The sequence below is a fragment of the Sebastes umbrosus genome, chromosome 20 (genome assembly GCF_015220745.1).
Source record: "Sebastes umbrosus isolate fSebUmb1 chromosome 20, fSebUmb1.pri, whole genome shotgun sequence".
Lineage (NCBI taxonomy): Eukaryota > Metazoa > Chordata > Actinopteri > Perciformes > Sebastidae > Sebastes > Sebastes umbrosus.
Genome location: NC_051288.1, coordinates 9,837,626 through 9,850,816, shown reverse-complemented (window position 1 = coordinate 9,850,816; position 13,191 = coordinate 9,837,626). Strand labels below are relative to the sequence as shown.

At 43.3% G+C, this 13,191-nt stretch overlaps 1 protein-coding gene across 1 annotated transcript in view; it reads left to right on the top strand.

The window, feature by feature from the left end:
• Positions 1-13,191, top strand: part of fam20cb (FAM20C golgi associated secretory pathway kinase b) — a 60,170-nt gene that overhangs the window by 7,906 nt on the left and 39,073 nt on the right. Inside the window, exon 3 of the mRNA XM_037755576.1 lies at positions 218-296. Within this exon, the coding sequence (XP_037611504.1) occupies positions 218-296 (79 nt within the window). The remainder of the gene's footprint in view (positions 1-217; positions 297-13,191) is intronic.

Below are 13,191 nucleotides of genomic sequence, written 5' to 3'. Positions count from 1 at the left end.
AAAAACTATAGTTTGGTTAGCTTGAATTCTGGTCAGGTTAGGCTAACTAGCTAACATCTAGATAGTCAAATTGGCCATTTCTTTGTGTGTATTTAAAACTAAACTAACATCTAGTACTACAGCTCATTCCTTTGGTATAATACCATATAACAAATATCCATAGTGGCCTTCAGATAATGTATTGCTAATGGCAGTGTTGTCTGTTTCACTTCAACAGCGATGAAGTCTGGAGGCACTCAGCTCAAGCTCATCATGACCTTCCACAACTACGGCCAGGCTCTCTTCAAACCCATGAAGTAAGTGTCGTATGTATGTGTTTAAATGAAGAGTTCTTCTGGTTAAACTGCCCTCTCATCTCTCCTCCTCCACCAGTGTCAGTGTCACCCCTCTCTTTAAGAAAAAAAAGCAATCTCTTTTGTATCGTGTTAAAGCCCGAGTGCCATTTCAGCATAAAACGCCCAACGATGCAGCTTTTCTACCTCCAACGACTTCCTTTTTTCGCATCCCGCCACCTACTCATTCTCCTCACAGCATCAATCTCATTTCCTCATTCTCCTCTCTGGCTATATCAAATTGCTTTCATTTCAGCACAACCTTGATATTCGACTGAAGGCCGACATCGTTCTGCTGTGTCAGAGCCAAATGTTTGAGTAGGCGTTTCACCTCCAGGGGCTTTCGGGTGACACGGCACATCCATTTAGTGGTCGTGTTGGAGGTCCTCGGCCATCGCTGGCTGTTTCGTTTTATGGCTGATTCATCAGATCAGTAGCCAAATGACACTGTCAAAATACCAGTTTGTGTTACCATGCAGTCCAATGTGTTCTGCAGTGTAACAGCTGAGGTTAAGGTGTAATATAAGGTGTGTATTTTGGGCTTCGTGCCCGGCTGTGGCAACAGGCAGCAACCTCTTTTGCTAACCCAAAGGCTACATATTTTGTCATTATTTTTCCGTAGCTCTCTGTAATGGTGCCAGACATAATTGCTGTGAGCTTTGTGATCAACACCCCTGTTCTCTCCTTCTGAATCCTGTTCCAGTTGTGATATGAGAACATCCAACCAGTGAAATACAGCTTATCATTAATGTCTCACACAAAGAGGTGAAGAGGAGCGAAAGCGACACTTTCTTTTCCCCTTTGTACCCGAGCTTACCTTTGACACACCCTGTAATACACCTTGGCTTAACTTGTTGAGCAGATAAGTCTACCCAGTGGTAAAAACAGCCCCAGTGGTAGATGCTGTGTAATATTTGATTAATTCACATTTCCTTTATCCACGCTGTCATATTTAGACGATAACGCACCCCAAGAGAAGTGCTCTTTGCTCCTAATCCCTCCTCGATTGGCGGATTTAAATGCCACCCCATCCTTTGTTATGGTGATTGTAATTTAATTGTGGGTTAATGGTTTTCTACACAAGACTGTTGTCTGGCCCCCTTGCATGTCAGCGTGGAGAGCGGGGGTTAAGCCTGTGGATGATAGGTGGCGAGGTTTTTTTTTTTTTTCCGTGGGAGGAAAAGCTATTCAGAGACTGTTGTAATTACCGCTTCAATCGTACCACACTAAGTCAGGACGGACGCAACGAGCCTGAAATCATCCTGACAGGTCGGGGGAAGAGGAGGGATGAGAGTGAGGTGAGGAGAGGAGGAGGAGTGAAAGAGAGAAGGGAGGAGAGGTGAGGAGGGCAAGGGCGAAGAGAAGATAGGAAGGTTAAGGAAGAGAGACAGACGACGAGACGTGGGCAGGGAGTGTTGTCAATACACGCACAGAGTCAAAATCCACAGATTATCTCCAAATTTCCACCCAGACGGAAATGTGAAATGACATTTTCCGAGGAAAAGCACGGGTGATGGGGTTGGATGTAAATCTGTTGCTTGACAGTTGTGGTTGTCAGAGCCGCCGTGATGTTTTGATAATCCTGAAAAAGAGTGAAAGAGGTGGGGAGGTGGGGGATTTTTCATACCCTCCTGCTTGAATGCACTTGACTTTAACAAAATAGGGCAACCCATGCTGACATGGGTGTGCTCATTTGGACTGCAATCAAGGCCTTGACAGATTTACAGTGTCATTCCTGCTACATGTATAATTTCCCTTGCCGAGATCACACATGCACACACACACACACACATCCACTTAACACCCAACATCATCTCCTAGTTCCCCAAATCTGCTGGTGTGTTTTCCACATGGTGCATCAAAGAGACAGAGGCTGAGAGATCAAAGACTTTCTCCGGCTGTGCTCTTCTGCTCGGCTCCTCTCAGCTCCTAATGCAAATGTGTGCCAGGCAATCAGGCAGCGGAGGCAGGCAGGCATGCACGCACGCGGTGTCTGGGTAACGATCGACCCTCAAACCATCCATATCTGTGGAAACCTGCACTCTCGCCACTCTCTGCTCTCTCTGTTTATCGGCCCCTCTTTCTCATTCTTAGTATTCTCCATCATCCACTCCCCCTCCCTCCACCCCGTCTCTGAAACTCTGTTTGTTTTTCTCTCTCGCACATTCTTTAATGAACGGCACAGATGAAGAAATCCATTAACAGGGTTGCCGTATCGATCCTTTTTTCTTTTTTCTTCAGAGAGAGAGAAAGAATGATCAGATACTATGGTCAGTGCCTCTGTTGTTGTGGTGTCAGGGTTCCTCTGTATGCGTAAGTCAAGTAAAACACACCGTAGCATGATTTCACAGTTTATATGACAAAGATTGAATCAGCTTCTACTGTATTGAGACGCCACAAAATGGCTCATAGTACCTGTCCGCTGTGATGTAACATCGATGAATCAGTGCTCTGAACCGCTGTCTGCGGCCCTGTTTTCCAGACATGGAATAAACCCACTCTTAACTGGTCTAATCTAACTCGAGGTGTGTTTTGCAATGTTTGTTAAGGCCTTGTGAGATTAGATAGGCTTAGAGGGATGGCACTAAAAAATCCCAGCTGATGCCCAGCCCTGTGTTGCCTAAGTAGACTGATGAAAACATCGCGGTTGCACCCTCTGTCACAACAACTGCATTGTAACCTGAATGAAGCTGAGTTTGATGACTAAGCTCAATTATCATCTTCGTCATCCTCTGCATCCTGTTATGCCTGTGGCCAGGACTGAAATAACCCTGAATTTGCGGGATTTCCATAATTCCTGCTTTTGTTCCCGTAAACAAACACTTTACGCTGTCATGCTGGGAGCATCTACTAAACATTTGTGGGTAAAAAACATGTCGATCTTTCACTTAAGCCCACAAAATATACAACATACTGTATAGTCTTTTAGAAGACAAGGTCAGGGACCATGAAATCCATCTGAAATGGCAAAATACCCAATAATACTTTGGTAGAACAAGAACAAAATAGTAGGTTAGTGTTATGGTACAGCTATGCTGTAGCTTGTAGGCTCAGCTGGTGTTTTAACTATACAACTATGTGAATGCTGTTTATTTACATACATTTAGATTAACCTCGCAAATAACGCCGTATAATGAAACTGTGTTTCATGCTTTCACAAGTCTTACAAAAACAAATAGAAATGTGGTGATAATTTATGTATTATTTACATAAAAAATTATAATAGAGAACTTAGAATCACATCTAAATGTTTAACATGTTAAATGTCCTGTAACCTCTGTTATCTTTTCTGTAATATTAGGAGGAAGTGTGTCACTTCTTCTGAGTTTTGGCTAAATTCAAGCATGAGTAATTCAACTAATCTTCTATTTTCTCCATAGCTACTGTAAGTAAAGATGCAGTTTGGTATTTAGAATTAGCATGTACATAAATGACAGTGTCATCTGCATACATTTGGATTTTAACTTCTGGACAGATAGGTGGTAGATCATTAATATTAGGTGTGTAAATCACCTGTGTCATCACAATACGATATTGATTCTCTGGACAACGATACAGTATTTGCCGATATCATAAAGTCTGCCACAATACAATTTCGATTTGATTCAATTCAGGGGCCTGCGATCGATATGAGATGATATCACACAAAAAGCAACTTGAATATGACTTGACAGTTTTATTACTGGGCTCTTCCAGACATTTAAATGAAAAACAATGTGTTATTTTTAATAAAAAGTACAAAAAATAGACCTGTTGAGGTCTGTTTGCTGGTCAGTGGTGGTGAGAGGCTTGTCAATAAAATGAGAATAGCTGGTCCACCTTAACAGACCACCTTAAGTGAGCCTGAGCTGAAGTTGTTGCTTACCTCCTTCACTTTAACCAGCAGGTAGCAAGCAAGACACAGGAGCTTGGCTTGGGTTTTGAGGAGCTGTAGCGTTTATTCACTGACATATAAACTGTATTTTACACATACTGCACTGCTACGTTCACAGCTATAATGTTACTGCTTCTCACCATCTCACCTCTCTCGGCTGACCACACACACGCTAAAGTTGCGGCGCTAGCATCGCTCGTTTCTTCATCATGATTCCACGTCAGCTCATGTCCGTGCAGCCGTGCTCGCGGAATGCATAACCGAAGCGCCGCTAGCACTGTTTGGATGTTTAGAAATGACGTGCACTTGGATGGAAATGGTGAAACAGACGTGCCATGGGAATTTCAAAATAAAGGCGTATCTTAAAGATGATATGTATTGATATTTTCACTTTGCATCAATGATATCGGATCGTTGATCATTCAATCGATACATCGATCTGGATCGATGGATTGTTACACACCTAATTAATATAAATACTAAATAAAAACGAGCCTAAAATAGAACATTGAGGGACACCGAATAAACGCCGGAGATGTTTGCCTTTCAATTCTTGTACAGTGTGTTTAAATCTTGTGTGCCAAGTAGTATTTCCAGCTTTTCCTGTCAGGCTGTGTAGGCCTCCGACATTCTCCGCTAATCACATGGTTAGGGCAACTGCTATGTTGTCTGACATGTAAAACTCTGTGCAAAAAGTACACCATGGACTCACCGCTGCTCGTGAGGCTTAATATTGCTGCAAGTGCATAATGATAACTTTTATTCTCTTGCTCAATCATAACTAGCTTGATTCTACGTTGCCAAAAGAGTCACCAATTACGACCCTTCTGGCCAGAAGCAGCTGTGAGAAAATGACTACAGCTTGAGACTGGACTGGCAGCCAGTGTGCTGTAGAAATAAACTTTACTCTTTGTAAAGGTACAGTCCCTTCGGGAGGGCCGCCTCAGCAACAAAACATTTTGTACCTTCAAAAGCTTACCTTCAAGTTCAAATAATACTAATACACATAATGTGCCTTTTGCTGTCAGATATGTCCATGTATGAAAAGGTGTGCATGTAATACCTTAAGGACCACCAGGAACTTTTGTTACAAGTAGCTCTGCGTACTGAAATAGACCCGTGCTGTACGGTGTGTTTGAGTCCCAGCTGTAGCGTTGTACTCTACAGCCCTTTGAACCTGAGTGTCTGGGTAGAGAACACTGACAGCGAAAACAAAAGCAGTCTTTTTATTTTTGGATTTTTCATCTCTTTTTGTCTTTCCGCCATTATGACTTTGTGCTGGTGTGAACCAGGGAAACATGATTGTAATATTTACAATGAAAGAGCACACAAAGCCCATTAGATGATGAGCGCGGATGATCAACGGAGGAAGGCGGGGGGAATGACTGATGATTGATATAATGATGGTCTTCCGTTCCTTCTCGGTTCCACTTAATTGTATCGCTTGTCAATCAGCCGACTGTTGGCTCAGTCGCACACAAATCAATCCGAGTATTCCTAGAAGAGATATATCTGCTCTTTCCGCTGCTCCTCCCCACTGAGCGATCTATATCTGCGCTGAGTCGGGTCCATGAGTAATTTTTGATTGACACGTCGGGGAGACAAGAGAGGGGAGCACCATAATGTCACCTCGTTTGTGTCAATAACATATTGACGGCAGTGCAAATAACAGCCTGGAGGAAATGTCTGTGTTAAATGTGAAATATAAGTGGGAAAACGGCTGCTTGGAAGGGTTGATGTTATATCATCAAGCTGCATTAACTGTGGGAGGTGAAAGAATAAGATTGAGAGAGCTTTGTCTGAAAATGGGGAGGGCATATCTCAACAAAACCCCTTATTATCCTTGCTTAAAGCTGCCCAGATTTGTCCCCGAACAAGGCAAAGACTGAGCGACTGATAAAAGACAGGACAATTCAGCGTTTGTTCCTGTGTGTTGCCCGAACAAAAGGATGTCAAACACGCTGTCTCCTCTGCGGACTAACCTTCGTGTTTTTTTTGTTGTTGTTGCCCCTCACTTTTTGTATACATTTTGTCAGTTTGGTTGTTTGTTCGTCGGCGTGTGTGCACGCGTGCTTGTTTGCGCTGCAATATTGTATTCACAAGGTCTCCTGTGCCTACGCTTTGACTTTGAGTCGGGGAAATAAAGGGATGAACTGCCTTAGGACAAGTCAGTCAGAGCACAGATGATGAGCTCTGTTTGGAAATAGAGGAAATTCACAGCAGCACTGTGGCAACAGCAGAGCTGGGAGGGGTAGGAAGTACTATGTACAAACCCCAAACTGCTGGCCCACTTATCTGAAAACACACACTGGATTGAACCATGACGTAAAGCATTTAAACACAAGAATAATTGGATATATACAACAACAGCACTTATCGCAATTAAAGCCCATACTGTGCACTTGTGGCATTCAATAGGTAGCACATGCATGAAATCCACTCTGAATGTATTTGCATGCATTACATGCTTTTAATTCAACTAAAAGTTATATCTGATATAAGCGTTTTTTTATACACCGTTTGTATGCACAAATAAACATAATACCTTTTTTTCCCTCAGAATATGAGTCTACCTGGACTGTAAATGCAATTAGGCGTGCACATGCTCCACATCTTAAACAGACCACTCGGGCATCATGAATAATAGCGGTGTTATAATCGCTTTTAAACGCAACGGCTGACCTCAGGAAATATCTCCGTTCTGTTCGTTCCTGCTGTACCAACCGGTTCTGTTGGTGGAGAAAACAGCTGAATAATTAATCTAAAATTACAACCACTGTGAGACGTGTTGTTTAGCAGCACTTAAGGCTTTGAGCCGCTCTCCGCTTAATGTTTTGACTGTTTCGCCTATGTTATAATTGTTTCACCAGGGTGTTATTTTGTGCCGAAGTGAAACTGTTGGAGGAACATGAAAAAAAATGTTCAAGTGCCTCGGTTTGAAAGAAATACTCACACGAGCATGTCAAGTACAGTGCACACACATACACACACACACACACACACACACACACACACACACACACACACACCAGTCATCAAATGTGTTTTCAGTGCAGTATACGATCAGATGTAGCTCAGAGGATCAGTTATCTGCCCCCTTTACTGTCTTCCCTGCAGACACTATACCACACTGCAGGCCACCAGGATCATGTAGAGCACAGCCGCACTGTGTTTCCCCTCTGTGTGTGTGTGTGTGTGTGTATGTGTTAGCCTGTTGGAGCCTGAGATGGAGGAAAAGTGATGAAATAAAAATTGGTGAAACCCACCCTGATGCTACCAAGCCTTAGATATGTAATTAGTTTCACTGACACTGGATACCAGGCCTAATACACCTGCATTCATCCCTGGTGAATTGGTGACAAAGAGCAGAATCGGTGCTCTGAGCAGAGCATCATGCTACAGGATACTAAAATGAATTCCATGTCTGAAAAATGTTAGAAAAATCAACACATTCTCACTCCCAACTTGTCAAATACCACCGTTTGGTTACCCCTCTTGAGTTACTTTTGGACGGACCAGGGACGGCGTGTCAATGTACGCTTGTGACATGCATAGTGTCCTTTCAAAATAAACTTCCGTTTTCACAGGAAGTTAGGTTTAGGCAGCACAACCATTTAGTTAGGTTTAGGAAACGGTCGTGGTTGATGTCAACTTCACTGACAGGAAGTTAGGTTTAGGCAACACAGCCACTTACAGTTAGGTTTAGGAAACTGTTGCGATTGACGTTAACTTCACTGACAGGAAGTTAGGTTTAGGCAACACAACCATTTACAGTTAGGTTTAGGAAACTGTCGTGGTTGACGTTAACTTCACTGACGTATGACTCACGTAACTACAGAGTGACTAACCGCTCACATGACTAACGGCTCACGTGACTAGCGATCACGGGACTCTTGGGACTACGTCACAAAATAAGTCACCGGTTACTTTTAGTTTCCCATGGGACACTAACTGTGGACTCCTGGTTGAAAATCCTGTGTTCGTATGACCCTCGGACTCTCACGCTCGAGTAACGCCTTGGGTGGGTTTACATTGGTGTTAGTTGAAACCCCGGTTCGTCGCATACAGCGGCTAAAGGGCACCTCCGTGCATCGGTAGCCGATGCCGAGAGCCACTTACCAACTGGCGGTATTTGACGAGTTGGTAGTGAGAACTGGTTGGAAAAAAAAGGTGTAATTTGCAAGACAAGGTAGACAAAGTTGCAATTTTGCCAGATTCACATAGTTTGAAATGGGCTGTAAAATGAAACCGGCTCATTTTTATGTTTTGGGTAGAAAGTAGCACAACTGAAATTATCAATATTGGACAAGGTAGTGCCACAGGGCATCGATGCAAACTGTGTTATTCAGTGGCCTGGTTCTCAGAAATCATTGCTTTTTATCCAACCAGACGGTCAAGGACCAAAGCAGGGTTGCGTACCTTTTCTTTAAAGATAGAGAGGTGTTTTGTGGGTAAATTGTATGTGTTCAAGTGCACATAATGGCCTTCATGGGGAGGCTTATATCACTGGTCCCTAAAGACTACAAAATGAACCACTTTTTTCTGTATTTTTTTCACAGGACAAAAATAACTCCCTCCAGCTTCCCGTGTTAAATTAATGTATATGTTCTGACGTAAAACTGGTTGAGGACTTATTTGCCAAGCAGCTGTGAAATACTGTAATTAAAAGTAAAGGGTAAACTGGCTACCACTCTGATAATAATCTTTTAATATGGGGCTGAAGTTGCCATGGTAATGGACAATAAGCAGCGTAGAGTGCCCACCGTACTATAGAAAAAACATGCTGTGAGCACGCAATAACAGAAGCTTATGCAAATAATCTACGGTCTAGTGGGGATGGGTGAAAAAAACGGTAGTAATCTGTTAATGTAGTGTTGGCGTCCTGCCATGTACAGTAATCAGCCATCATGATTTATGTGGAATGTAGATATTAGTCAGTGATGTATTCTAACACAAAGTGCCAGTTTTAATCAGTGTAGCTGATTATCATGATCGCTAAATTTGACATGTCTGTTAGATGCTAATATCCGCTCCTTTTCTTCTATTTGATTTCTAAAAATTCAACATCAGCATCCTCACGACTTGCTGCAATTGAGATCTCATTGAGTGTGTGAGCGTGTGTGTGTGTGTGTGTCACTGCTTTACTGCCACTTCTGATGACTTTGGACACACAAACTGTTTCAGTATTCATGCTGTCCTAGGAGACAGAAAGTGGTCGTATTTTTCTTGTCTTTGTGTGCTGATCTGTGTGTACACGTGTGTGTGTATGTGTGCATATGAGCACCACTCGGCAGTGATACCGTTATGGCAAATTCCACGCGGCCCCTCGGTCAGGCCTTCCAGGAGCAGAAATGTCTTGATGATATTATCAGTCAACTGCCCCCCTCAGGTAAATGTTATCAGCTCTAATGCAGTGCTGAAGGAACGATAACACAGTGTTGCAGCCAGCAGAAATGACGAAGCCAGCATCCAATCTGCATATCAAAGCCTCGGATAAAATTCCTCTGCCATCTGTGTGTGTGCGCCGCGCGTTCGTGCACGTTTGTGTGTGTGTGTGTGCCAGACAAGCATTTTAAACGCTGTGCTGCCATTTCTCCGCAGTCTCAGAGGCAAGTTGTTCCCGGCCCGTCGCAATCATCCCTGATGAACTCATTCATTGTTTCTTAGAAATAATAACAAAAAAAAGAAGCTTAATTACTCGCCCATAAACATCTCAGAAACCCGATCCGGCTCTGTGTTTCCGTGGGAACGCAGGCCTCGATACCATCTGTCATCTTGTCTCTTTTCTGTGAAGGAGCCGTCACTCAAAGAGCAGGCTTCGCTCTCTGTCTGGACACAGTACACCTCAACAGCTGATGTGACAATCGCGGCAGACAGTGATTCATCTGGCGTGGGCCCGGCCCTCCGCGCCGCCATTCTTATTGAGGACCAGATGCTGAAAGCAGAGGCGCAGAGGGTGACTGGAAAATGAGGCTTTTATGTCTTCCCCGAGTCAATGAACAAAGAGAGAGTGGGCCAGTGTCATGTGTCCCGTATTTAGTATCGCATACTTGAGTTAAGTGGAAACACCGGCATTTTTTTTATCTCAGGTTACACACTGAATATTCATGAAGCTAAAAATGAACCTCATTATTGTTCATGACACCCCTTACAGTAAGCTGCTTTCTTTTGGGGTCAATCTATGTAAACTTTTGTGCATTTTTTTTTATTTAGTTCATGCTAGTTTAGGCTGCATGATCACAAGAAAACCAGGCCTTATAAACAAAAATCACAACTCGCTCGTTCACTGGACACAGTTTTGAAAGTCATCTCAGGAGGTTTGACGTTTATTGGCAGCAGGGTGAATCTAAATAAATCAAACTTGAGTCCCTTTAACTTTAGCCAAGAATCAGGAACTCATTTACTTGCTTGTGCTTAAGAGCTTTTGAAGGAATAACTGAGCGCGAGCATTAGTCCTGATGGCAGTTTGTTTTGCTCGGCTGCCGACTAACAAATGTCAACATCCGTGTTCGTGTAGCAAACTTGCCGTTTTCTGGGTTGTTTCTGTAGTTGGCCTGATAAATTCTCAGCGAAACAGCACCACGCTCGTCTTGGAAGAAGCATTTTCACCTGTCTTAGTTTCGGTTATTTGAGCCTGAGTGTTCCGGCCAAGTAAACTTGTAAACGCTCCCAGAGTTTGATGAAACTGCTCCAAATGTGTTCGGGGGTGAAAGTGCTGTGAGTCTCAGTAATTAAGGAGGGAGAATGTGCTATGATTTAACAGTGAATGTTCTGAATACCTTGATGTGAGAGCTGCGATGGCCCGAAGAAACAGCCGCGGCTCCGTGCGCACACACACAGTATCTGTTATCCCGCCACAGGGCGAGACAGCTCTAGTTTTAAAGAAGTATCCAGCGTTTTATAGTGTGGCGGAGCTCCAGTCTGGTCTGCAAAGCTTCTCTTGTGATCTCCCTCCTTATACGCTCTGCCTTCACCTTCACTAGCTATTAAAGCTCCTCGTCTCTCCGCGCTGTCCCGGCGGCACAAACTGATCCCTTTTATAAGCTGTAGTTAGTGTCAGGGAAAACACCTTAGGGGGGGAATCATTAGACTATAATGAAGCAGGAGGTAAAATACCATGTTCACCCGTCGCTCTCCAACATTCCTGATTGTCAGGTTTAATTATAGCACCGCGAGGTCTTTAGGGCGTCACGTTTTTTTACTGCGTTCATCTCATTTCTTCGACTCACCCTCCACCTCTCCCTTCCAGCAGACGGACATTTGGTCTAATTAGGCTTTCTCTTCACCCCTCCGAAGAATTGCCCACTGAGGGGGGCGTTCAGGAACGTAATATTATGAGGGCATGTTGTGATACGTCATTAGCAAACAGCAGAGCGGCGACTAAGGTTACGGTGGGAAAGGGGTTGCGTGAACCAGCTGTCAGCGCTCTGGCTATGGTATAGATGTGGATTAAACAACATCTGTTCCACACTGCTGCATACTGTATGAGCCTGATTAAAGTAGAAAACTCTGCTCTTACAATTCAATATCTGCATATCCCCCCGAAGCTCCACCACTGACGTCCTCCTCAGAGGAAAAGAAGGAGGTTGGGTAGTCAAAACAAGTGATGCAACCAACCTCAGATGGGGAGATTAAAAAGCCACCCATAGTGCCCAAGTCCCAACATGAATTGCTGCCTCACTTGAAACAGGATGGAAAAGGTTGCATGTGCTGAGCCAGTCAGTCTCCGCTCAGACACCTCTGGTTGTCTTAAAGAGGAGCATAAATTTAAAAATGATGACAGCATGTGATTAGTTTCACTAATCTTGGGATGTGCTGCTTAGGTGGCAAAATAATATACTCAGACTGAGGTGCCTATTTTTTTTTTTTATTGGCACACTTTAATTGTAACTGTGGAGGCTATAACAGTTCTGTTTCATTACAGTTATTGGTGCTTTATCGGCACAAGATGCAAATGTACTCGTTGCTGAGAGAAAAACATCAAATAACAGACTATATAATGACTCAAATAGCAACCATTATATAATGTGACAGAAATTAGAAAAAAAATTCAGTAATATGTCATTATCTTCTCATCCGTTACAAAATGAAATGACTGCTGAAGAACATCAAATATGCATCGTTTTTCAATAGGAATGAAGTGTAACAGGTTCAAAGAGAGATTATTGCAAAGATATTTATTATGTGCGCAGAATGAAAGCAGTTTTAATTGATGTTATTGGCCTCTGGGGGGCAGTGCAACAAGCTGTAAGCGCAACATAGGCACATACAGCAGGTAGCTAACATGTTAGCAAACAGTGGCTTGTTTACACACCCAGCAGAAAGGGAGCAACATTAGCATTCGTTTTGAGTTTTGTTTCTTGCCACCCTACAATTTTTACCTACAAAATTGCAGAAAAATTAGCACTTTGAAAACACCTAAGCTAGGCAAAGTAGCTAGCCTATAACATAGTATGACTAGCTTTCAGCCAAACAGCCACCATGATGACCAGCAGCTGAAGCTAATTAGAACTACTTTAAAGGAAAAGTAAAATGGATAAACCAAACGCTGACTCTAGAGAGAGCCTTTCACGTTTTTTACGTTACCTGAAGGCCACCGTAGTTCTCCCAAACTCTTGTGAAACTGCGTTAACGTGAGCTGCAGGTAGCAAAACCGGGATACCGCTAGCCACCATCTGACTCCCGTTGCTCCTAAAGTAGTGTTATTATGGCAAAGATGGCTTCTGAGGGAGGCGAACGGCATTACCACAATTTTACCCTCGGTAGCTCACGTTACCTCAGTCTTGGAAAGGAAGGAGTGAGCGGAGAGGTACTCAGTTGGTTGCAATCTGCAACCACACCACTAGATGCCACCAAATCCTACACACTGTACCTTTAAACCGGCCACTTGGGGGAAGCATCTGTAAACAATACACATATACAGTATATAATCACCTTTTAAGTTGATATGGTGAACCTGTTAGCAAACAGCCTATTTACACATCC